This window comes from Chelon labrosus, assembly GCF_963514085.1.
Source record: "Chelon labrosus genome assembly, chromosome: 4".
NCBI lineage: Eukaryota > Metazoa > Chordata > Actinopteri > Mugiliformes > Mugilidae > Chelon > Chelon labrosus.
In genome coordinates this window covers 22,806,931-22,834,802 of record NC_140340.1, presented here as the reverse complement: position 1 = coordinate 22,834,802, position 27,872 = coordinate 22,806,931, and the positions used below count along the sequence as shown (strand labels likewise).

Sequence of the window (27,872 nt, the reverse complement as noted above, 5' to 3'; positions counted from 1 at the left end):
TGTATCTGTTGCGCTTACTTCCAGCTGAGGAAAATCTTGATGCTTCGGCTTCATCGGGAAAATACCTCATGCATATTGTCCATAAAGAAAAGCGCTCTCTTAGTTTGTCGTGGAAGAACTTGAATAGGTCTGATAAACACCTGGGAGAAGAACTGGAATGCTGACTATGAACTGATAACCTCAGTAAGATTAATTGCCCCTGGTTATGAGAAGAGGTGTTTAACAATGATATGTGTCCACGGTGCACTTAAAATATTTAACAAGTTCATCACCAACATGTCAAGTGCATGCTTAAACAGAGAGTATTCACTCCGTAGTGTTGCTGCTGCCGGTCAAAATGTTTATTGTCGTTATTGATAAAGTAAGTCATCACATACTTAGGTGTAAAGCTTTAGTGGACATGGCTAATATTCATTAACTGTAATGTAACTGAAGTCACGGTATAGTTGAAAGAAGTGTGGTCTGATCTAAGCAGACCGTTCCCACGTATTTTGGATGAGTCCATGCATTCTTAAAGAAGTGTGGAATATTTAATGCATAGAATCTTGGGCCTTAACAATACAATTTACGTGAAGGTGAAAAGGTGAGGGTTAGAGTTATCATGCATAGAGCCACGGTTTAAAACATAAAACTTAAATATAAAATTAGAGAAACTAGAGAATCAAGAAATGCAAGTGAACTGGTCAACTTGTGGGGAGGGGCCTCTATGGGTCAGGCTTGTTCCAGTGCGTCCCACCGATACTTGATCAGTTTGGGATCTAGAGAATTTGGAGGCCAGGTCAACACCTTGTGTTTTTCTCCATGTTTTTTGAGTTGATCCTAAACTGTTGTGTGTTTGACTGTGACTGTGTCAGGCTGCATCTTGCTGGGGATGGCTGCTGCCATCAAGGAGTGTCATTGCTATGGGGTGGGGGTGCCTGGTCTGGTCTAGGTGGGTGGTACATGTCTAAGTAACATCCATATAAATGCCAGGTCCAAAAGTTTCCCAGCAGAGCACTGAATTGTCACAAGAAGGTCAATGTTATTTACTTCTTCTATCAGTGGTTTTAATGTTGTGGCTGATTGGTGTATGTTTGCTTAGGATGACACAGTACAGTGTTATAGAGTAACATCCCGGTGTAATCTGTACCTGTCCACAATGTTTGCTGTTACCAAGCTAGTCCACATGTTCCCTACCCCACATATTTGCATATTAAACTTATATGTAATACCTAACTGAAACATAGATACATTAGAAAGTGTTCCAAAGATTGATAAGCACTTTTATGACTAGAATATTATTCGGCAGAATCCTCAAAACTCAAAGATCATTTGAGTAGTAGGGATTTATAATGATGGCCCTATGCAAAGTAAACCCTAATCACCCCTTAAACTCTAAAAGCCTCACAATCTCTTAACTGTTTAAAATTAGTGAATCATTTCTGATGACTCTGAGATGTGGTTCTGTCAAAATATAAATTGCCAACAGGGGATGATCAGAGTTTTACTTTGTAGAAATATATTATGGTTGTTGTACTGTGGCAGACTCTGAGTCAGAGGGCTGGTACAATAGTGCCATCTTCTGATTGTGTGTCCAAGTTCAGAGTGGAAGTGGTTGTTCAGGGCTGCAGAATTCGGAGTAAATATCTAACTGCAATTGTAATTTGATTTGTGATTTATGACATGTACTTATTACACATTCTGGAATCAAGATAAAGTAAATAAAAATAATAAAAAACTAAATATGCCAGTTGGACTGTTTCAAATTTCAACTTTTGACAAGATTTACGACTTTCGTTAGATCCCTGTACGGGCCATCAGTTTTAGAGAGGGTTCTCTGGAGTAGTGGTTATAGAAGCATTCTTGGGACCGAGGGGACACAATCTGAGGTGCTGCCCCAAACCTCTCCGTGGACGCTGCACAGGTGGCAGCCCACCGCTCTGTGTGAACGAATGGTTGGGTCAAATGTTCAAAAAGAATTATCCTATTTGTACGGATAAAATTATTTATTAGTCTCATCTCTTGCACATTGCAACATTTGCTCTCTGTCTCTAAAAGATGCAGTTCATTTTGTCAAGCAAAAACTCAATTATTTGAATTTTATATTTAAAAATGTGACATATCACTTTCAACCATTAATACAAAGCTAATAAGACATATTTTCCTGTCACTGGTGTTGCTGATGTAGCGCTATCTGTGGTTCCATGTTACTGTCAGTAATTCCTTACTGTGATGTCCCTCCACAGCCAGTAAGAAGCAGGGAGAGCCTCTCATCATTTCTGACATCAAGAAGGGCAGCATGGCTCACAGGTATGTCACAGTCAGATTCTTCTACAGGAATAAGTTTAAGTACAACTGTGTGCTTAGGATTATACTACATCATTTACATTTAGAATAACTTCCCAGTACTTAGTTTTCTTTCGACTAATGCGGCTTTAGGTTTCACTGTGGGAAGTATAGAGTAGGTTGTGTGATTTCACCTGACAGAGGATTCTGTGGTACAACCAGGAGAGAGCTGACTTCTCTCCTTGCTTCCTCTCTCTCTCCTTTAGAACAGGAACACTGGAGCCTGGTGATAAGCTGTTGGCCATTGACAACATCAGACTGGATAATTGCTCCAAAGATGACGCGGAGCAGATCCTCCAGCAGTGTGAGGAACTGGTCAAACTGAAGATACGAAAAGATGAAGACAACTCAGGTATTTCTGTGACTATAGTTTATACTTTGTGTTAAACATGATCACTGTGAGTTGAGGAACAGAGCATTGCAAAGTAAATAACATTATTTACTGCTTACAGTAGTTTTCAGTTGAGTGTATTACAATACAAATAGAGCACTAACAGTGTTTTGCCACCAGGTGGCGCTGTTGTCTGTAGATTGGGCCTACTGGATCTGGAAAATGGAAACAAACAAGCCGTAAATGGTGTCATTACTGATCATAGAGAGGAAATAAAGACTATTGAAATAGAAGTGAAATGACAAAGTATACACAAAACATGAACAACAAATAAATATATCTAATATACAAAGAGGAACAACATGCAGCAGCCTTGATAGTTGAGTCTTAATCCAGCTAACAACCCTTGTGCATGGCCACGTTACCAGTCGCACATCCACACAGTTGGGTATGCCTGATTCAACAAGTTAAATACACGGATCAGCCACAATATTAAAGCCATCTGCCTAATATTGCTACCAAAACAGCTCGGGATATATTAAAGGATCCTGTTCTTTCTACCACTGGGACATTGGCAATAGGATCTGTTGGGTCCTGGGGGTAGCTTAGTGTGGCCTCTGTGGATCTGACTTGTAGCTGCACCTCCCACAGATGGAGTTCGGAGGCTGGATAGACACCTTGGGCTCTACCAGGGTTTTTTCTTGGCTCAGAATGGGCCTTAAGGGGGATGATTATGATTATGCCTGATCGGGTGCTCAGCTTCCTGTCGGCTGTCAAACTGCTTCTCATAGCTCACCTCTCTCTCTCTTTAAGTATCCCTGCTGGGACCTCTACCCGGCCTCTCTTGTCCCACCTGGCCTAGTTTAGTGTTCGGTATACTTGGCCTACTTGTTTTTCTGTAAGCTTATATTACATTTATTTTATTTAGGGATGTCCGTTGCCAGCTGTTTGAATAAACATTAACCCTTGTCACTCATCTTCCACTCTCTTTTTGGCTGCAGAAAACTATGGTCTTTATGGTCTAGCTGAAAACTAGGTATGAATGGTAATCAAATAGAGATTTATCATTTTTAATTTTCAAGATTAAGGTAGACGTGCTGCTTGTTCACCGACACATTTCTGAGAGGATCAGAAATGCTCATTTTTATTCTCAATTGATGTGGGCACTGACTAAAACCTGTCTTTCTTGAGCTGCTCCCTAGCAGTTTTTGCAGTGTAGCCAGTCTTTGGCCTTACTGATGTGGCTGATACGCATAAATGAGTGCATCCATGTCACGTTTTTCCACCGTGCATTTTGATGTGATGTGATGTAAAGAACTGCACACACGCACTCGAGAGCGATTGTGTAATCATGCTAGATTAGGCGTCTGTAATCACAAGCACTCACGCGTACACGCACAAGAAATAACGTCCTGTGGTGATATATTCATGCTCTGTGATGACAAGGCAGTCTTTTCCCTGGTTGCCATGGAAACTGGCTCTTCCTCACCAGTAGTCTTGAGTTTTGACCTACTTCTGGAGCGAAATCTGTTTGTGTGTTTGCATTTTAAGTGAGCAGGTAATCTGGTGCAGTGTCGCCTCATGAACCTGATGTGTGTGCATGTATCAGATGAGCAACATACTAGACTATCACGTACTCCTCAGAGTTGAAACCTGAGAATACCGCATGTGACTGTGTGTGTGTGTCAGATGAGCAGGAGACGTCAGGCAGCATCATCTACACAGTGGAACTGAAGCGGTACGGAGGCCCTCTGGGTATCACCATCTCAGGCACCGAGGAGCCTTTTGACCCCATCACAATATCAGGCCTCACCAAGAGAGGGCTGGCTGAAAGGTACAGAAACGCACATGAATGCACACTTCAGTACGAGATTTTATGTTCTTCAGTAAGAGTATGGCAGCTTAAAAATTACATACAAAACAATCAATGCTCCAATGCTTCCAATGCTCACTTCATCGTTGCAATTCAGAGTGACATGAGCACACTTGGCTCAGGCAATTTGAAATAAAAAACATAAATCTTTCTTTTTTACGTAATTAAAGGAAAAAATGGACACTGCTAAAAATGCAAGAACTTGATCTAATCATGGAATTAACTATACTTTCCTCCTCCTCCTCCTCTCTGCTGCCCTTTTTTGTTTAGGGAGCAGAAACGGCTTTACAACACCTCTAACTGTTCAATGTGCATTGCATCTCGTATTTGTGATATTTTGTTCATCATCAGACAAAACGAGCCCAAGTTACTCCACAGTAAAGTCTTTCGTGGTAAACATTTTACATGTTTTTATCCTTAGCCTTGACTAGTATTTATAATATAGTTTGTTATTCATCTCATTCTATTCTATTCTATTCTATTCTGTTCTATTCTCTACAGTGCTAAGATTATTTAATAATTCACTTACTGCTGTTGCAACTGACAAATTTCCCTTCAGGTATCATTGTTTTATATCAAATCAAATGCTTCATTCACATTGCTTCCAATGGACTGTCCTGTCCTCATTCGATGAACACACTTGTATCCAGAAAGTTCTATGGTCAAAAGGTCAAAGGTAAACCCAGAATTCAGTGATCACCAGCTTCAGTGTACCAGTATTTATGGTTCTTGTTTCATGAAACAGATTTGCAAAGCAAATGATAATGAGCACTGAGTGGAAATATAATTACTACTCTATCAGCACTGAAATCATCGTTTGTATGTCTTATGTAAAACAGGACATTCTGATGACACTCATCCTGCTCCCTGAAACATTTATTAAGGATAAATCATACATTTATTAATGAGACATAGGCTATTTAGACATTTAGACAGCTGTGTCTGGATTGGAGTAATTATTATTTGGCAGGGTCAAGATTTTCTAAAAAAAATCCTGAAATCCTTCAGAACTGATTGGTATCATGGCTACACATGCAGAGATTTAAACCCTACTGAGGAAGGTTTAGGTAACCAGCTCATGTAGGCTTATTAGGATCTTCCTGTTAGTGTGGTAATAACCTTATTAGGAGAAATTATAGCAGCAGCCTTGGGCAATAAATAGAGGGGTTCCCCTCCAGCAGCCAAGCTTAAAGTAGGCGCCATTCATAATGAAGTGATGACAGATGATATAATAATATATGTGAAATGGGACAGCAGCCAACATCCACAGCAACAAGACTGAGCAGAAGATGACATAACCGTTTCTCGCTTTCTCTGAATCATAAACACCCCTCAGTCGATTCAGCTTGCATCCAAGTCCACTACACAGCCCCTTTTTCACTATAAAATGTCAACTTTTATTTCACCAAAACACACCCATGGAGGCAGCATAATGCTTGCCCTTCTGCTCTTGCAAACACACACTTGCACTCTGTGACCCCATTTCTTGGGGTTTGTGATGTAATTGTTCTGTTTCCTGTTCTAAGCCGTTGTCGATAAAGGACTTCAGCCCCGATGGCTAAACCACGCTCTATATATAAACTTGCTGCATCTTGACACAAGAAAGAATACTGATGATTTCAATGTCCTCATGTTTGTGTGACTAAAGAAAAATGTTCTCCCCGGGCTGGTTTTCCTTTGAGCCAACGCAGTACTTTAATTATGTTAAAGCAGCTAAGGTAAATAGAAAACATCAAGATATGAAGTGCTGACAACCTAACCTGCTTTCTAAAAAACACACACTTCTCTGACTTCAGTTGCTTGTACGTTTAAAGTACATACATGTGATACATGGTGTCATGAGCCTGAGAGTCAGATAAAACCTCAAAATGAAGGATATCTCTGTCAAAGTAGTTCACAAGATAACACCATTGATTTACATTTCATACCATGTCAGGTTTACTGCAGTGGCTTGTGGTAGTGGGATTAAAGGGAGCGGTGTTATTATTTCACGTTGTTGGGACCCTAGAGTATATTTTAAACATGAATCATTTTAAATTAAATGGACCAACTCAAACTCATGACAGTACCACTGTAGTACTGCAGCCCATTGTTTTAGTATTTTGTCTAATCCCCTCCATTAAGAGTATAATATTAATGCTATTGGGCCCCATCTCGAGGCATTTTAGGCTCATTAAAATGTTTTTGTGTAATCATGTGGACGCATTTAACCTTGTGTCTCATGTTGCTCTTTGTGTGTGGGAATGATACTGAGGTCTGCTTTGGGTACCTTTGGTGTCCTGTTTCCCATTTGTATGTTTTTTGTGTGTGTCCAGGACAGGGGCTATACATGTAGGGGATAGAATCTTGGCTATCAACAGCGTCAGTCTAAAAGGCAAGCCGCTAAGTGAAGCCATCCACCTTCTGCAGATGGCCGGAGAGACGGTCACACTCAAGATAAAAAAACAGCTTGACAGTGAGTATGAAAAATCTTAAGAGTATCTATAATAAAACATTTGTACTGCATAAGTGGTGTGTAATATGTTTGCCATCTGCAAGCATTCACATCCCAAAAAAGGTGTGCAGAAAGCATAGTCTGTATAAAGATGGACAGTGGAACTGCTCCTCAAATATGAAGCCAAAGCAAGTAGAGCTCCCCCTACTGACTGGCTGCAGTATAGGTCATAAGCGCCATCTCCTCCATGTTAGTGGATGGGACTTGGGCCAAACTAAAACAATAAAATACACATCAAAAATAGTTTTTTCAAGGATGGTTTCTAACATTTTAGGTAGCTAATATAATGTTGATGCGTGCGCAAGTGTCAATTTTCATTATTTGATGCTAAACAAACAGAATGTGTCCTAATGGCGACTACCAGTTGCCATACCAACCACTCTGTAAAGCAATCCCGTGGGACCAGGAGAACTGTAAAAAAAAAAATTAAAAAAATAACTACAGTGTATAATCTGGTGGAGTTAGAGCAGAGTGTTGTATTTTTTTTTAAATGAAAACGCGAAACAGTCTGGCGGAAGTGTGGCCGGGTCATCGATATCGCGACTCCGCGTGGCCGATGATAGGAAGTGGCAACACGTTGACCATATTTATACAGTCTATGGTAGAAAGATGTGGTGAAAAGATCGGCAGTTAGCTAGCATTTTGTGGCTTCAGTTGTAAAGCTCCATCCATACAACGATTTCTTTGCAGCTGACAGTTGGTTGCTAGTGAAACTAACAGAACATAAATATATTTGCATTATATGTAATATGTGCCACAGGCCCCTCAGTTGCAACACCTCAAAGTTGAGAGTAACTCACCACAGTACCAAAATTTTCATTTCTTCCCCACATCGCTGCTAGTCTCTTCCTGTGTGTATGCCCCTTGAGATGACTGGTTGCAGAAGCATCTAAAACAGGGTGTACACAGATAAAATGTTCAATGCAAGATAAATTACAAATGTCAATTTACATGGTGTGTGCTATATCAACTAATCAAGGAGACAGTGGGTTATTATCAATAACAAGAACACAAACTTTGGATTGCTTTCTTGGTAGTTTGGACTTGATGAGTTCAACCCTGATGTACAGACATGAGGACACAGGACGGTCATTCTGTATTTGGAATAACAGCGTATTTGATTACTCCCACAAAATGCATTCTGTGATACCCGGGTGTTCCAAGTACACCTTCTGGTGGGTCCACAGGAGGGGCAAGAACACATTCAGGCATTTAGACTGTACATGGTCAAATGGTACATTGAATTGATGATGACTGATGATGTCCCCCAACAACACAGACAAGAAGCATATTGATAAATTCTCAGTCAATCTTGTCTAAAAAAAACTGCCAATTGCTAATTTTAAATTTTTGTTTCCCTCTTCAAGACGTAGAAGAAAGGAAGGCAGCAGAGGCAGACGACACGACAGAGAATGAGATCAGTGACACAGAGGAGGACGATCTGACAGACAGCCAACAGACTAACAAGCTATCTGAACTTTACTCCACAACTATACCCAGTGTCGACTCCGCCATGGAGTCATGGGATGGCTCAGGTCTGGACGCAGGCTACGGCAGTCAGGGTAAGCCTCATTTTAGCACCCCTGGATGGTGAAAGGCCAAAATAACTATGCATATCAACATGTACCGTGTATTCACAGTAACCATTTGTCAAAGAGGGAACATGCAAATGTGTGTCTTTTGGCAGTTGGTTTATAATATATCAGTTTCAGAAATCGTGTTCTCTCTCTGCAGGTACATACAGCCATCAAGCAGCTGGTATCGCTCTCCACCCACACGAGTGGCGTAGTGCCAAACAGCAGCGCAGCACAACACCTCCACCTGGACGGCGGAAGAACTACCCGTTCAGTGATGGAGGTTTCAGTGAGGATGACTGGGACAAACCACCGGGGTAGGACTCAGTTTCATCTTTATTTATCAAGGGATAGGGGAAGGTTTCTGCACAGTTAATCCACCGTGATGATTTTATTTTCTGCCGGCAAATATTGAAGCTTTAAAACAGAAGGTTGCATTTTATTCTTTGGCAGAATCTGCACCACGGGTTTGTGGTAAATTGTACATTTCAATGCGGAGGTTGAGTCATGGAGTCAGTGAGACTGACTGAGTATCTGTGTGTTTGTATCCATGTGTATGGTGATGAGTCAGGAGGTTAAGCCTTGCGAGGATCATAACATTCACTAGAGTTATATAACACTAGAGGGGGTGGAGAGAAAAATCAGCTGCACAGTGAAAGTGAATTAATCTTGTCAGTTGGGGACATTGGGTGTTAAAAGATTACTCATGTTGGATTCAACCAGAACAAATGGCCTTGTCCTACATAGACACTGGTCTGTGTTCATTACAGCTCTATTGTGGATTTTACCCAATTCCATGTTACACATTTATTGACATTTTGGTCAGGTAATTATTATAGATATTATAAATCCATATGCATAAAATACAAGCTGTGGCAAGGAAACAAGAAACTTGTTTTTTTTTTTTTTGTGTATGTTACAGGTTTATTGGCCAACAACCAGATGGTATTCTGTTGGATCCGGAAGACAGTTACTGGTGTCAGGCACTGGAGGACTTGGAGACCTGCGGCCAGTCAGAACTACTCAGAGAGATAGAGGTCAGTTAGCATTTTAGCACCCACAACCACCACACACTGGCTTCTAACTTACTCAGCCAACTGGATAAATAGCTCATGTAAGTGGATTTATGGCCATGTCACCCATTGTTAAACAACAACTTACAACACTAGATGGATTTATGAGATTCATTTATCTGATTAAGTCACAATGTATGTTAACTATGTTGCCCAGAATTAGCAACTATGTAGACAAGTGTTGTTAAACATACGCCCTGCGGCATGAAACTGCAAAGTGCATGTATTACATATACAGCTTTAACTGCACTTTTTCAATAAAAGTAAAAGCAACTGCTATTCCTGATTTGTCCACTGTTCAGTAGGAGTAGCAGACAGAACACAACATCCAGAACTAAGCAGATTGTTGCAATGCACCAACATTTAAATCACAATTTAATATTTAAAAATGCCTGTGATTGGGTATGCATTAGAGGAACATCAAATGCATATGCAGTGTCTACTCTAGTCAGTGTTAGCATTAGCTTGAGTTAAAGTGTATGTGCACAGGCATCCATCATGACAGGCACAGCCATCAGCCTGGGTGTAGATGGTGTCAACAAGCCTCCAGCTGAGCCCATACTGAGCCACAACAGGATGAGCCCATTGCGAAGAAATTCTCTCCTGCACCAAGGAAATCTGCTTCACCAGGGTACACACCTCCACCAGGGAGCCCATCTACATGAGGAAGGACACCTGCACGAAGAGTCTCAACTCCACCAAGGTCTGTGGCTGTGTCTCCAATATCCAAATAACTGACAAGGAAAGAAAGAAAAATATGTAATGCAATCACCTTTTGATGTAGGGAAGTCATAATACACTGCTCCAAATTAAAGGAACACTTTTTAATCAGAGTATAACATCAAGCCAGTTAAACATCTGGGATACTGATCTGGTCAGTTAAGTAGTAGAGGGGGTTGTTAATCAGTTTCAGCTGCTTTGGTGGCTTTGGCATGTCCATTAGTAGGGCAACAATGAGACAGCCCCAAAACAAGAATGGTTTTACAGGTGGAAATCACTGACCGCTTTCCCCTGTTCATCTTTTCTGACCGTTTGTCACTAGTTTTACATTTAGCTAGGGTCAGTGTGAACCAGCAGTCCAACTCCTCCAGGATGGCAGATCAATACGTACCATTGCCAGGCTTGTGTCTCCCAGCGCAGTCTCAAGAGCATGGAGGTGATTCAAGGAGACAAACAGTTACTCTAGGAGAGTTGGACAGGACCATAGACGCAGGACCAGTATCTGCTCCTTTGTGCAGGAGGAACAGGATGAGCACTGTCAGAGCCCTACAAAATGACCTCCAGCGGGACACTGGTGTGAAAATCCCTGACCACACTATCAGAAACAGACTTTATGATGGTGGCTTGAGGGCAAAACGACCTCTAGTTGGCCTTGTGCTCGCTGTCCAACACTGTGGAGGTCAACTGGCATTTGCCATAGAACACCGAATTGGCAGGTACACCATTGACACCATGTGCCTGTCACAGATGAGAGCAGGTTGACCCTGAGCACATGTGGCAGGCGTAAAAGGGTCTGAAGAAACCATGGAGAATTTTATGCTGGCTGTAACATCATTCAGCATAAATGGTTTCATGGTGGGTAAGTGATAGTCTGGGGAGGCATATCCATGGATGGACACATGGACCTCTACAGGCTAGACAACAGCACACTGACTGCCATTAGTTATGTAGACGAAATCCTTGGACCTATTGTCAGACCCTACACTGGTGCAGTGGATCCTGGGTCCCTCCTGGTGCACGACAATGCCCAGCCTCATGTGGCAAGAGTATGCAGGCAGTTCCTGGAGGACAAACTAATTGATAGCATTGGCTGGCCCCTATAATCTCCTGACCTAAATCCAATAGAACACCTCTGGGACATTATGTTTCAGTCCTCCCAACACCGCCAGCTTGCGAGTCAGACTGTCCAAGAGCTCAGTGATGCCCTGGTCCAGATCTGGGAGGAGATCCCCCTGGACACCATCTGCCTTCAAATTAGGAGCATGCTTTGACATTGTCAGGCATACATACAAGCACATGGGGGCCAAACTGAGTACCATTTCGAGTTTCTGCAATTAAATTTTAGCGAAGTGGACTAGCCCGTCGCATAATTTTTTCACTTTGATTTTCAGGCTGTCTTCAGCCCTTTGTATTTTGATCATTTTCATTTCCATCAAACTAAGTGGCATCCTTTCATTCCTAACACATTACCTAGTCTATATCACTATAGATATCCAGCATGTCCAGCATGTTTTTTCCCCCCATTGAGTTCGGATTTGTTTTCAAAGTGTTCCTTTAATCTTCTTGAGCAATGTATAACAAAATGTTAGGCACTGTTCACTAAGTGTTTGTCAGATTACATTACTGTCAGACACTTAATTTAAAATCAACCCCTCCAACAAGACACCCACCTGCATGAGGAGATGCATTTTAACCAGGAAGCGCACCTACACCAGGGGGCCCACATCCACCAAGATAACCACTCTCCTCTTCTACACCATGAGCTCAAGTCCAAGGCCTCATTGCGAGTATCAGAGAGAACGTGGGAGTCCCGTCGGATCAAAGAGGAGATGCAGGGGATTCTTTCCCCAACACCTCTGGAGCTCCACAAAGTGAGTTCAAACCTCTGCTGATTCTGACGTGATGTACAATAGGGTAAAGTGACAGGCTGACTTTGAGTTTAGAACTAGAATTGGGACTAATTCCTTGCTGAGAAATACAGATTGATCAATTTATGTTAAGTGCTGGGAATACATTATGATTATTGATGAAGATTTAAGTCAGCAGACAAATACTGTGTGCTTTCACCATGATAATCTAGGTCATCCACTCTATAGTTCGGAGCCTTAGTTCATCTTAAAAAATAGTTTGACATTTTGGGAAATGCACTTATTTGCTTTCTTGTTGGGTTTAGTTGAAGGGAATAATATCAAATAATCAACCTGTTACCCTCCCTGAAGCCTAGAAATTAAGATACTACCTCAGATAGTTTATTGGAAATGTTCAAATTTCATTTTTGTGGTTTGATGATGCTGTTCTTGACAAATCCATCCACCCATTCCTGGCAGCATGACAGTGCAGACAAAACTTCAGCAGGTGGTTCACGGCCAGGACTAAGCACATTGTCAAAAACATCAAACATAACCTGCTAGGTTCTGCTTGCTTTCCTCCAGCTCTCTAAAGTACAGCTGTCCAAGTTCTTCTGCCCATCATATTACCTACCGAATGACTGTCAACACAAAAACATGTTCACTTTGGTGTTTTGTGTTTTAAGTGTTGGGCTTTTAATGGACAGAAAAGCACAGGTGTTAGTAATAAGTTCAAGGTTGGCCCAGTGAGCTAACATGCACAATGTTCTAGCTCAAGTTCAAAAAGCCCTAAACAGCAACTCACAACATTCATTTTTTACAGTGCATTATGTAATACAATATTGTGCAGAACCGACAGTATAGTTGCCCAACCCCCTTGGGCAAGTGTAGGGCTGGCAGCTACATGTCTTCACGCTTCTGTGGATTTACAATCACAATTTCATGCAAAGGTCTATTCAGAGTTGTCCAGCCCAGAGCCAGAACGAGAAATGCATTTGTTATCCACTGGGAGAAAATACATTAAAGCGAACTAAATCCTTAGTGATTTTACCAATGGCCCCATTGGCCATCAGCCAGAGTGTTGCAGCCTTAAATGGTGTCTCGACGAAAGACCATACATTATTCATATATCATGATACTGCCTGACCCACAGTTCTTAGTAAAACAGCTGGCATCCATTACCCTGTGTAAAGACCTCTGTGTTGTATATGTCCTTTAGTCATAGTATATTGTAAAGAGGCCTTTTGTTATCAGCAGCCATTTTGCACTTATTCGACATTTAATTCTCTGTCAGTAAAGCACGCAGCATGAATGTACAGTATGTAAAACAGTACACACACCGATCCCCTTTACTTGTATGAAACAGTAAAGTCAAACAATCTTTGACTTTGTTGACAGATTACTTACTCAAGTAATTATTTCCCGTACACTTCATTTAGTTTTTAGGATTAAATTTAACTTCAATTTTACTAAAAACTCGACATCCTTGTGTTGCCCTTCTCAAGGTAACAGTGATCAAGGACCCAGAGAGCGATGACTTTGGTTTCAGCGTGTCAGACGGCTTCTTGGAGAAAGGTGTTTACGTCAACATGATCAGACCTGATGGCCCTGCAGACCGATCCGGGCTCAGACCCTATGACAGGATCCTGCAGGTAAGAATAAGGGAGTGAGTGTACTGTTAGAAGTTGTCAACGTTCATATTTAGGTGACTGTTTCGAACAAGGCCGCAACAATGCGTCAACGTAATCACTGACATGGATGGATTAAAAACGTCAAGAACTAAATGAGGACTGCTTTAGTGCAGATGATAATGGGTATTATGGCAACACTACTTTCCAGTGCATATGCAATTTGTAAGCAGTTTATTTATGTGCATATAGAACTAAACAGCATAGATTTCTATTAACTGTCAAGTCAATTTAAGGAACTATGGCTGGAATTACACAATATAGTCAATAATGCCAATTGTGCAAATACATAGAATTGCGAGGAGTATCTTTGTGTGCTATAATTTTCACCTCCGATCATGGCAGCGCCTGCCACGAGGCATGTGGAACAGTGACAGAAAAGGCCTGATCCCAATCATCATATGTGTTGGATTTCTATCATACACAGCTCTTACAATTATTCCCGAAACTGCTCTCATCCTTAGCTATACTCTAATAATTGGACATTATTTCTTTAATATGTTAGTTAGCTTAATATATCTTATATTACCCAGTGTACTACCACTTTTTTGGTAACTTTTAGTCAAGAAATCTTCCTCGATCTCACAGAGGCACTCATATCAGGAAAGGCTAACCTAGAGTCAACAGAGCCAATTGATAACATCTTTGTGATACCAGCTATTCAGTTGGCTGGTTGGCACGCTCAGTGAAGCTAAATAACCCCAGGAGAGCACTATTGTTGAATTCACTTCACCTGTACAAACCCTTGCATAACACTGGGATTTTTCCAAACTATCTGACTGGCCTCATATTGTAAATTCAGCTCATAGTATTGCCACAATCATCGAAGTGCAATGTTATTAGAAGTAAGGTAAAAATGACAAAAGCAAGATCCTGGGTGTATTGAGTAATTGTCAGTTAGCCTTAAGCAACAGCTGTTTTCTGTCATTGTTTGCATTGTTGTGTCTCCATCATTGTCCAGGTGAACCACGTACGGACGAGGGACTTTGACTGCTGCCTGGCTGTGCCTCTTATCACAGAGGCGGGAGACAGACTAGAGTTGGTCATCAGCCGCAACCCACTGGCCAACGATGATCCAGAAGACAACAACAACACTCTAGACCACCCACTAGACTTGTAACACACACGCAAAAAAAAAAAAAACTGATTTTCCTCTAGACATATACATACACACACATGCTAACTCAGACAGTCCTTCACAACTGGTGAAGAAGTGTAAGCCTTTATCAACTGGAATTGGCCCAAATACACACAGACACCCTCCACCGGCTTGCAATAATTCTACTCAAATACAAAGACTCCTACTGGAACACACGTCCTAACATTTGCATGCTCACACAGTCACAATCCCATTCATACTGGGTTGAACTGCCATCATACCGTATTATTCTCAATAGAAGCACCACCACAGTGCAGGGAAAAAAGGCTCTCTTGACAAGTGGCTTGGTGTCCTCACTGTGTTGTTTAAAGAGCCACTTTAACTAATCCCAACTCTAAATACTCTGTTTTAAAAACAAATGAATAAAAACCTGTAATAACGGGTAACGGGTAGAATAATCTCACCTGATTTTAATATCAGTCCATAGGCTCGCATGATTCAACAATGCCGGTGGTACCAGACAGATCTGCCTTATTATAAGATATCGAAGTGATTTCCCGAAATTTCAAGTAAAACCACCCTGCTGTTTGCAGATTTAATTTGTTTTATTTAAGGCCATTACGACTCAAGAGAAGATTGAACCACACCGTACAGATGTAGCCATTGTAGACGTCCATAATGCTGCTAAGAGTTAGCTCAAATAATGCTGCTCCCTTGAAATTATCAATAGTTATCCTCTGGTATGTTTAGCTCTTTTATCAGCTTGCATTTGAAGACAGACTTCTGTATTGGACGCCACTGCACATGGTAATGCCACCAGTGATTACAATATGAAGACAAGGAAATCAAAACTGCCAAACTGTTTTTTTATTATTATTTTTTTTGTTTCTAAAAATTCATCAAATGGAAGAGAAATGATTTCCAAGTCTCCTGGAAGGAAACTTATGCTCTTTCCCAAATGGGCAGGGGTAAAAACAGCGTTGCCAACAGAAGAACATCTACCATTTTTAGAAATGTTTGACTGATTTATTGTTTTTGTGCCAAATACTGAAACATTGCCAAATTTTACTATAGGTTATCTGAGAGCACAGGATTCATCTCATTGCCTTTTATTGCCTACATATAAAGTCAAAGGGCACTAGCTACTTTAAATGCATTTTAAGTGGAGATCATGATTATGTATGCTGTTGAAGGTGCTGTGCACTGTACACTGTACTGAAATGTACAGCTGTGTAAATGTTAGATTAAACGTTTAATTGGTGTAAACGGTATTGAGGTCTGAAGGCCAGTGGGGGTAGCAATGACCAATGGGAACATAGTTATACAATACGGTCAATTCTCACTCGCATACATCTAAATTAACAGAAAATATCTGTGATGGTTCAAATCTAGAGCCATAGGTAACAGTAAAGACTATGGAATCATTTTGGCTTGAGGTTACACCACATGCTGGTGCTACATTTGAACGCAGCAAATTTAGTGGTCTGTGCCGATAGATTGCTAATGTCCCTCCTTTACTGCATGAAGATTATTAACAAAATGTATGACATCATCTGCAAACAGATGGAATTCTCCAGGATGCCAATGAAGCTAATTAACGGACTATGAATAAGTCTTTCTCACACACACTTACACTCTTTAAAACAGGACCAGCATGCACAAAAAATCAGAGCTATAGTAAATTCAATTAAACATAATTTATATGCCACAATATCCCCTACACCATTTACCTAGAAACGCACCTTCAACATTTTCTGCCGTAGAACCTGACAATTTTTGCTGTTTGCTGCTTTTACATTGAGAGATTTTCATGAACATTCATGTCAGTAAAAACTACATACAACTGGAAAAGCTCATGCAGCTTTGAACCTCTATGGGATGCTGCATTGCAGTAGCACATATCCAAAGAAGCCATATAATTTAATTACTTTTCTTGACAGCTACACAACTCATCACTTTCTGTCTTAGTTTGGTACATTCCTTCCACTTCCTTCACCTCCTGTTTTTCATGATGTTCTCTAACTAATGGCAAAATCCCCTGTGCTCCAATTATCTGTGGATTAACTGAAATGAGACTGGCTGTCGCTCCACTCCTGCTGCACTTGTGACCTGAGAATGTGTGTGTGTGCACGTTCTTCTTCAGCTGGCTTTCTGAGGACCAGTTTCGGAAAGAGGACAGTTGTGCAAAGTGAGGACACTTGGGCCAGTCTTCACTTTTTTACAAGGATGTTTGAGGGTTAAGAATTGGTTTTAAGTTAAAGGATACAAGTAGGTTGTGGTTAGGGTTAGGGTTAGGGTTATGTGATAGGCACTAAGTTGAGATGGTTAGGGTAGGGGACTAGGGAATGCATTATGTCAGTGAACGTACTCACAGAGATGCCCATACAAACGTGTGTGTGTGTGGTTGTCATTGTTCATCTACCATACTCTGCAAAAGTAGGACTTGAATGCTGTAATGTGAGAATGCTTTCAATGTGTTTTTTTTATTAACCAATTAGTATTGTATACACTGTCGCAAAAATAAGAAACCTTAAATCTATGTTTGTCCTTCAAAATGGCACCAAGTCTCTGTAGGTTATCTTAACTTTTTTCAAGGCACATGGCAGGATTGATCCAAACATCCTGAAAAGGTTGCCCAATTTGTCTGTGGATTTAGCCTGACTTTATTTTTATATAATCCCAGACTAACTCCATTTCTGATTCTCCATCACCAAGCTTCAGAGTTACTTGCAGACAATCATCCCTGCACTACTCTGTAGCCCTTCAAAAAACAAACTGCTTTCTGTTAAAACACACTAGGTTTTGTGGTTTTAGGAATAGGTGAGTCACTTGGCTCATGTTTGTGAAAGGCATTTTATCCAAAGACCAATTCCGACCAGACTTCTTCAGACTAAATGACTATACAGGCCTCTCCATAGCTTCTGCCAGTTCTGAGTGGATGGTCAGCGGGACACTTTCCAATTTCAAAGGAAAGTCAGCTTCATGTGACTTTGGTCTGCTTCACTCAGTTTCCTTGATGGACTACTGTTTTTCTGGTCCCCAACTTTGCCCATTTCTTTGTGCCTTTGCAGCACATCTTTATATAGCTGTCTGTCATGAAACTCATGCTTGTGAAAGATCTTGCTGATGCTAGATGACCATCCTTAAGGCTTTTTGCCCAACAATTTGGGAATGCTGTTCTAGGAATTGGATAAAAACCAGGATGGTCCAGAACTTAAAATATTGGTTCCCAGCAAGAACCTGATGTGATGATCAAATACAAACAGGAATCATGACAGCATTAGCATAATGAGCAAAATAGTAAATGGTCTGCACTTATAACACTTTCCTACCTTAGTTGTTCTCTAAGTGTTTTACAGGGTTTCTCACATTCACACATTCACACACCAAAGGCAGAAGCTACCGAAGCAAATTCGGGTTGAGTGTCTTGCCTGACAACTCACTTTACCACCTGGCCCAAAGCTACCAGCTACTAGAGAATAACCACGTGTCTGAATAAACTTAACTTTTAGCTCGAACTCTTAGGCTATACCCAGAAAAACAAATTGTGAGCAGAGCTTGCTGAAATGTTGGCAAAGACAAGGTTTGGAAATAAAATCTAAAGTGCCTACATCTATTGCACAGCAGTGTATGTACACACAATGGAGTGTCCAGAAGTGTGTGGGAGAGACAATACATAAAACACGGGAATAATACATGTGAGAATATTTGTGTGAAAGGGAGAGGACAGAGTAGTCTTTGTCCTCTGAAGGATTGGAAAACTGACAGAAACAATCACAACCTCTGTTCTCTCTCTTTCCCCGCGTTGTTACATAATACAGTTAGAATCCAGCTGCCCCCTTAGAGAACACCCATGTGTATGAGAGAAAGAGAAAATGTATGACTCTGCATACGTTTGTGTGTGTCTGTGTGCTGAGGTTTGTGTGTGTACCACATACATATATGTTGTATTCGTTTTGAGCAAACTCTGAGCTTTTTTGCGAATGTGTGTGAGACAGCATGAACTAGGTGGTGTACATTTCATTGTACAGTGGTGATGTTTTCCGTGGCCATGGGCCGTTCACTCCATTGAAACCCAGATCACACTGAAAACACCATAAACCCCAAGCACATATGAAAAAAGGGACATTTCTTTTTCTCTGAGCACTTACTGCAAAACAAAAAGCACACTGTTGAATACCATGCACTGTAAGTATTTTCATGTACAGCGAAACAAACTTGTCTGAGCGATTTTTACGCAATAAGTGGCCAAAATAAAAGACAAAAAAATATCTTTTGTAAAGCAACAAAAAATGAAAATGCTAAGAAAAGCCTTCGAAATTGTTCTGTTGGTTTTTATGTATGTATGTGTGTGTGGTCATCCATACTCCCTATGCATTTTTGGGTCAAAGGTCAGTTTAAAGCCCAATCTAGAACCGTTACAAAAGTCCTTTATTTTAGTGATATTAATAAGAAATTCTAAAAACGTATCCATTTATCCCCTCTACAAAATATAATGAACAGTAGTTTTATTGTTGATTGGTCAATAATACAAAAATGAGAAAATAATATATTACTCTAACAATGTAGGATTGATATTCCTGTTATTTGTTACTATGTATTCAGTTTTGGGGGACAACCTTTGCAATGTCACTCTAAAGATTTCATGGCAGTATGTGGTGTTTTATTACGCTGGTAGTCATTACCCCCGAACCCTATTAGATGATGTCATTACATCAGGCCAGTTATTGCATAATCTGACATTTATTACATCATCAGCTGCAGTTAAGGAGCTTTCCCATGCATATCATTCCTGGCTGCAAACTATATTTTCTTCTTCTAGACATAGAACAGACAAAAAGGCTGCAAGAGGCTGCTATCTCACATCCTTTCCTGAATAGGAAAAAGCCAGGCAGGGGAAATTACATGAGTTGCCTTCATCCTTGCTCTTAATGTCAGCTTTTGCAGCTGGTGATTACTGAGTGTTTCTATAACAAGTTCCTGTTGGAAATGAAGCACGTGTTGGCATTCATATTGCCTGGGTTGCATTGTGCAATGTAAGCCAGTAATTTTTTTATTGCTCTAATTTGGAGACACATGGAAAAAAACAGATGAAAGTTTCTGTTTAGCCTCTAAAGGAGTTTTTTGTTTTGATGTTTTTTTTCCACCCTGCTGTGGCTAAATTGGAAAGTCTCAGCTGCTAGACAACAACAAAAGCTGATGTGCTTCAGGTAGCAGAATGCAGAATTCAGATCTTCTGTAGTTGTCTGCATCTGATCATGTTGAATGATTGCCCAAAAACTATATCATCTGATTAACAGTTACAATACCTCCCGGAAAACTACAGAAGTTAAACTGGATCAGCTAAATATTAGCTATTATTGTCTACCATAAACAGTGTCTTGTTTACTTCAACCATTAGGCTTGCTGTTTAAATTGTGTACACACTGTTGCCGTGCAGAAGCGACTGAGGATAACAACAGAGGGATAATATAAAATGATGAGGCAGTTGGGAATTATCTTCATTTTCTTCAGACATGTTATACAGTTACAAAGATAATTTACAGTATTTATACTTGCTTTCCAAAAAAGGTAAAAATAAGTCACAATCTTGTTTTAAATTCAACGAGAGAAACGTTCATGTTGACATATTTTGAGAGTAATGCCGCCTTCAAATGGTTTCACCTTGTTTATCATGACAAAAGTCCATATGAATGAACTCTTTTTTTTTATTCTGGTATTCTGAGTTCACAAACTGTGACGCATTGCTGATGTTTTCAGAAATGGTGGAGGTGAATGGTATGTTGACATATCGTAATTTAGTCCTTAATTTAGTCATATGTTTAAGGAATATATTGATCTTCCCAATGGCCATTCAGTGGAACTTTTCTTGTAAACACAGTAAATATTTGAAGGCAGCAATAGTATCTGTTCAGATAACAAATAGCATCGTGCCAGGCAAACAGTCTTTAACAATAAAATTGGGACAATTAATAATAATTAGGATTGTGTGAGAAAAGCCAGGCTTATAGTCAACTAGCCAAACGATTAAGCTAACAACTTGCTTTCTCCACATAAAACATCTACTCTTTAAACAATAATTTCTTATCAGCTAATAATGCGCTTAGTGCGAAAAAAATAGCAATAAGCGGTTTACCACCAATTACTAGTATCTGGCCATTTAACCACTAGTAGAAAATTGCACTTAGCTAGTAATTTGGGGTAAGCTAACTAACTGTAAGCTAGCTAGCTTGCTGCTTGACATCACTTGATCATTAGTTTTCTGGACGGATAAGATTTTTTGTTTTAGTTAAAACTATGTTTCACATTTCTAAACTAGCAAATCTCACTGTCTCCAGTCCATAGTTCATATTTCTGATCAGTCTGTGAGAACCTTTTGCATGAATCTGGAAACATTTTCCTTTCCTGTATTTACTTTAACATTCATTTCCAACTCTGTTACGATTCTGGATTGGGCTTTTAATAATGTACGCGTTGATATTGTGTATTTTTTTCAAACTGTGTAAAGTTCTATTCTATGTAATATAGTATTTTTCTATGACAACAATATTACTCTTCCGGAATATGGGAAGAAAATACAAAACAATTATATAAAATGGAAAATAAAATGTATAACTTTGTTGGTGTTGTCATTTGATTTTTTTTTTCTATGAAACAAAGAGTGTACTGCTATACTTCTCTTTTTGAGAAGAGAAAAGATTCAAAGCAAGGAAAAAATAAAATGTCTAATTTTATGCTGGGTGAGAGGATTGTCGTTATTTTGGCACCAACTTTATTGATGCTGCATTTCCACCATATACATACAACTGTCCCAGAAGTAAATGGACTGTACATGAAGTTCATAAGATTATCTCTGTAGTCCACAGAAAAAAAAACTTTGACTAATATAAATAACACAGGAAGTCACTTAAAAAAAAAAAAAAAAAAACCTAGCCACAATTCTCCTTGTCATCAAAGCAGAACATGACTATCATTAAAGTGATAAACTATATCTTTACTAACACCTGCCAGAATCAACTGATGTGGCCTTAAACAAGACTTTCATTCTAACGGACAATATATAACATACCTGAAAAAATATTAACACATTAACACATAAAAAAGCAACACAACTTCCATGGCTGCCATCTTGCTGTTCTATAGTGTCATAAGTTTGGGTTGCATGGTTGATTTGAACAAAAGTACACAGTGAAAGTAAAAGACAGACGTTGGCGATCCTAGGTTCTGGGGGGCCCCAGGCAAAGACGTACATGAGCCATCACCCAAACCAACCTGGAAAGATCTGCCATTGTCGAGCCTTCCTGGGTTTAAAAGGGTTAGTGGTTGTCATTGCAAAATATGCCAAATGCTAGCCATGCGGGGGTCCACTTTGTAATTCTTTTTCCACAGAGCCCCAAATAATTGTATTGAATGTTCTAATGGTGCACCCCCAAAACACAGTTGGTGCAAGATAGGCACTGAAAGACAAGACACAGAAGAGCCATAGAAGATCCATGGAGAAAGGAGAGGTTACTATTTGCAGAGTTAAAGTCGAGAACAAAATAGTCCATTTACAAAAACTGCCACTAAAACTGTGCTGACCTAGCCTGACGAGCCAGACCCACATTAAATGTAGGGTCTGGGCACTCTCCATAGACAGGGCTCAACCGGAGGGGTGGGATAAACGGTTGTCTTTCAAACTCCCTCTCCACGCAATAGGATAGCGCTACAACCAATCAGAGCAACGAAGAAGGTGGCGTAGTCAGAGCGACGGAAAAGAGAGTTCCTTGCATGTGTTGTGGAAAAAACTTATCCTAATAGATATTAAATAGTTCTTGTTGCATCCTGTTTTTTTTTTTTTATGAGTTCGCCTACAGGTTGAGTTTCTCCTGCATTAATCATTTTTAAGCTGTTAACTTTTTTTAACTTTTGCCGTATCCGGTTGGCAAAACTCCAAATACATCCTTCTTTTGTAAGAACGACCTCAGTGCAGTTTCTTGTTCTTTTCTCAGAGAAAAGCTTAACTTCAAGTCTTTCAGAGTGGCGGCCAAAGCCGATTCGAAAGAAAGTTGTTCGCTAGCAGCAGCCATCGCTCTGGTAGTTCTAGCTAGGATGGGGAATTCACGCGTAATTCACGGAACTTATGGTCGCAGGTCAGTCGTCATCATGTTAAGCCCGCCCACCGACTCGTGATTGGCCCGGTCCATCTTGGATTTTTCGAAATCTCAAGTCAACGGAGAGTAACTAGACTGCCCCTGGAAGCAAATGTAATTTGCTGCCGCTAGGGGCGCGTCTAGATTCTAGGCTAGTGCTGACCAGCACTATCAGGGGAAACATTAATTTTATGCAGCCACTTTCATTCGAGCTAGTTCAAATCAACAGCAAAAATGCCAAGTGAAGTAGACTCAGAGAAACCTCTTATATTTTATCAGCAAGAAACGTAACCTTCCATCCTCCACAGTTGGATATATTGTCCAAAAGTAAAATAAATAAATAAATAAATAAATAATAATAAAAATAAAGGACTTCTGACTGACAGCAGAAGTAATACAAGCATGCACAGAAAGACCAGCAGTCGACTGGAACACAAGACAAAAAACTGATGAGAAAGACATTTCCTGCCAACTCACGTCACAGATCATTTGAAACTTCAACAAGTAGATCCTTTATAAGCTCAAATAATTTAATTTGCAAAAACACATGCACATGCACAGAAAGATCTTAGCTTTTGGAGAAGTGTGCTGTTTTTAGGGTTATCCTGTGGAAAACCGAGTCATTCTGTGCCAAGGAGTTGTCAAGCTTAATATTTTTGTGCCATTTTTTTCTTTAAAATATATAAGGGCTCTGTAACCTTTATGGGTTGTTACTTGCAAGTACAAACGTGAGCAAAGTACAAGATTCTCTTAGGCCTACATGTTGTGGTGAAACAAGCTGCATGTGTGTTTAGATACCGTACGCATCTAAGTCAAAGCCAAAGTGTGTGTGTTTTTATCTGTTTATATGATTAAATGTAAGCTGTATTCTAGCTTGTTTACTGTAAAGGGGTTTTCCTATCCTTAGTGCAAACTGCGTGTACATGTGATTTTCCCCCCGCTCTGCTAAATAACATGATTCACTTTGTGTGCGTGCGTGTGTGTGTGTACTGTACATTCTGCTTCTGCTAACTTAATTATTCCCAAGCGTCTACTGTTATGCAACGGCCCCGACACACACAACTAGCACATTAAAATGCACACACATGCAAGTACATACAAGCACAGTGAAAACACATGCAGAAAGTTTAACACCCAGTGCACGCTATACACACTCTACACACAAGTATGCGTACAGCCAACGCCAACGGTTCCACTAACATGCACACAAACTTGGCACACACAGTTCCGTCTGATGTTTTCACTGATGTGACTGATGATTTTCCACAGCAGTGGCAGAAAGCAAGTAAAGCTGAAGACGTCCCAGAAGACAACAGAATGGACTGCGGGTGAAAAAGTGGTTCAAGTACCAAAACAGAAAGAGAAAAGAGGTCATAACTCGCGATCAGAACAACAACTCTGAGCTACTTGAGCATTTTCAAGGTAAACATATAGTACTTGTACTGCAGGCTGATCTTTAACTGATCGCTATGGTTACCGGATACTGCAAATGCAGGCTGATCACATTGTCATTAAGATAAACCACAAAGATGCCATCCAGTAAGGTAGCGGAAGAGTTTCATGGTGGAGTGATCAGTACCACCTCTTACTGCATCTTCCATCTTGATGCCGATCTCTAAAAGCTTTCACAACATAAAAAGGAGTAATTAACTGTTACATTAACTGATCATCTCAGTCATAATTCATTTTAGTTGACGTCGAGTTTTCACATAAATACACAATATGCAGCCAAGTTTATGTCACTATAATAAAGAAGGACTTATAGGGTGGTATTACTCTTTTTATTCTACATTTATAGATGTAGTTGCTTTGTAGACTGGGAATACAAAACAAACTTCTCCCATTATACTCTAATAAAACTAGCCATGCTAAATAAAAACATTTGAAGCTGCTCACAGAGGAGATATCTGGGCTCACAGAGGAGCTGCAGTCTGGAAACGATTAACAACCTTTCTGCACAAACAAATGGAAAAATGCAAATAATGTGTCCCTGTGTCCCCTGTGTAACTCACATCCTGGGATCAAAAACTGTCTGATTTTCCACATCTTCCCTCCTACTTTCTGTTTTTGACTGCAGAAGAAAACGTGAAAGTCACACAAAAAAACCAACAATAATAATAAATATATAAAACCCTGCAGAGTTAGCTTTGTGTGAATGCCAAAAAGCTGTCGCGATGATGAAGAGGAAAGCAAATTTCTCAACAGAAAAGTCTATTCTTGGACCTGGCAGGCAGTGAATGGAAATGTCAACGTTGTGTTTCGTTCTCTGGAGTGCAGGTTATTTAAAGCTCAGCAACAGAACAGCAGCCTTAACATTTATAGTCCTCCACAGCAGGTTCAAGCCACCAACATCCTTTGTGCTTTTGTTGAGTCACATGGGAGCAATATTCAGAGTCGTTCTTGGTTTTATTTGCGTGCTGTGTTCCTGGCCAGAATGATCAGTCAAGACAAAACTGGACTCAAACAGTGCCTGGAAGAGCTCTCTGCCTTTTCTCACTATGCTATGTAAAGCATAAACAGGATATTTCAAACTATATAGCACTCAAGTAAATATTCTCCTTGGGAATAGCAACTAGACTTAGAGAAGAGGAAAAAAAGGTACATGCAACCGCAACTATTGAGGGAAAATTACAGTCTGGGAAAATTAGCTGTGTTCAGTACCCAGCTTCTATTAATCATCAGCATGTCTGAGCCTCTAGCCCCCTCGCTGTGAAACGGATGTTTGGGTCAAAATATTCCATAAACTGAAGCGGCTTCCAGCAGCTTCTCAGAGCCGCTTACTAACATTGTTTCAGAACAAGTTTGGGAGGGGTTGTATTTTTGTCCTTCTGTTTTTCTCCTGTTTTTAGTAGTTAGGAGCTTAGCGAAGTGATTTCTGTTTTGGCGTTTTGTTTTGTTGTTAGGTGAGCCTGGCCTGCATTGATCATTCTCTGTTGCCTCCATGAAGCCAACACAAGCTCTTAACTTTGGAAAAACACATTTTTATTTTTTTTTAATGGGGTGAAAAGAGAGTTACTCACTCAAACTGTTCCCAGGGCAAACAGTTGCAAAAGGATTTTGTTTTGAGATAATTTACAACAAAACTCAAATTTGATGAGTTATTCACAAGAGTTATTCATGCAGCCCACTAGAGGACATTGGGCCCCCAGGCCACCCTCATTTCTGATACTTTGGTCAGGGATATTCACACCAGTGGCCTACTGAAAGTCATTTTGTAGGGCTCTGGCAATGCTCATCCTGTTCCTCCTTGCACAACAGAGCAGACACTGGTCCTGCTGATGGGTTGAGGACCTTCTACGGCCCTGTCCAGCTCTCTTAAAGTACTTGTCTGTCTCTTTGAATCTCCTTCATGCACTTGAGACTGTGCTGGGAGACAAAGCAAACCTTCTGGCAAAACCTCTGTAGTGACACTGACCCTAGTCAAATGCAAAACTACTGACAAACAGTCAGAAAAGATGAGGATAGAAACAATGTCAGTGACATCCACCTGGAAAACCATTCTTGGTTTGGGGGTCATCTCATTGTTGCCCCTTTAGTGAACCAGTTGTTAATTTCTTTACTATAGGCATTTGTTTTAGCTGTGTGTGTATAAAATATATGTTTTGTTACTAGCAAAACAAATAACTAAAATAAAGTTTGCAGTTTGCAGTTTACAATAGGAAGTGACAAGCTTTTCTAATGACGCTTTAGCTTACATTAGTCTGTACCATACTGAGTTAATGTTCTCACTGAAATCAGGGAAATCACAAAGAATAAATGTAAAATTTTAAATTTGTACACGTTAACAATGTCTGTGTTTAAGCTTTTTTAACAAATCGCAGTATCGCTTTTATGAGAACTGAGTGTGACTTTCATGAAACATCTAAGGGCCTGTTTTTTTGTGTTACTTATTTGCTTGTTTTGCACATGCATGCATTCATATGCTGGTCAGGACCAATGAGCGTTTCATCGATGATATTTCTTCAGTCTGACTTAAAACATTGTGATCAAAGATTCCAGCTGAACTGTTTAAATGGATGCTAAATACAATTATCTGAGATTTATGCATTCACAATAGATTATATATTTGAAATGTGTCAGAAATGTAACAGAAACTTTCAAAAAATTTTTTTCCATGTCTGAATTTATTCTATGGAAAAAGAATGTTTTTATAGTTAGTAGTCGCTGATATTTCACATTGAGCAAATTGTTAGTCTCAGTGATTGATTGAGCCAGCATGGTCAGATAGAGGCATTATTCTGATTGGTTTATTATTTTGACTGTTACTGGAATGCTAGAGTTACGACCCAGAGCGCTGTCTTGTGTCGGTGAACCGGTTGCCTTTGTGCCACACAGATTGCCCGTAGTGTTTGTTTGTTTCTATTTGTGTCTCAAACTAGAACCTTTGATTCTGCAAGATAGTTGAAAGATGGTTCTGATCTGTGGTCGAGCTGCTTTTTGGTCACCGCCCATAGTTGCGCACGTAAAAAAACGTTGAGAAACACTAGGGTGTATGGTTTCGGGGTGGCTACCCCCTCTACAGTTTTATGTATTGTTCAACCTTTTTTGTCACCTGCTTCATTTTAAGTTGCTTCCCTTTTTTTCATAACATCTAGTCTCCTTAAATTTAGAGTAAGTGCTATTGAAATATGTTTTAAATGGAATTTAGATCAGTTTTAAACACTTCTGACCTGCAATTCACGTGTCAGTGTTTGCGTATGATCACCTAATGAACTG

At 40.1% G+C, this 27,872-nt stretch overlaps 1 protein-coding gene across 1 annotated transcript in view; it reads left to right on the top strand.

Moving 5' to 3' along the window:
- Positions 1-15,413, top strand: part of grip2b (glutamate receptor interacting protein 2b) — a gene marked incomplete at its 5' end in the record, with an annotated part of 155,384 nt that extends 139,971 nt beyond the window's left edge. Inside the window, 11 exons of the mRNA XM_084542582.1 lie at positions 2,226-2,289; positions 2,532-2,677; positions 4,346-4,490; positions 6,845-6,984; positions 8,391-8,585; positions 8,758-8,914; positions 9,520-9,634; positions 10,160-10,373; positions 12,053-12,261; positions 13,743-13,889; positions 14,887-15,413. Coding sequence (XP_084398708.1) covers positions 2,226-2,289; positions 2,532-2,677; positions 4,346-4,490; positions 6,845-6,984; positions 8,391-8,585; positions 8,758-8,914; positions 9,520-9,634; positions 10,160-10,373; positions 12,053-12,261; positions 13,743-13,889; positions 14,887-15,045 — 1,691 coding nt within the window. The 3' untranslated portion in view covers positions 15,046-15,413. The remainder of the gene's footprint in view (positions 1-2,225; positions 2,290-2,531; positions 2,678-4,345; positions 4,491-6,844; positions 6,985-8,390; positions 8,586-8,757; positions 8,915-9,519; positions 9,635-10,159; positions 10,374-12,052; positions 12,262-13,742; positions 13,890-14,886) is intronic.
- Positions 15,414-27,872: the final 12,459 nt, after the last annotated feature.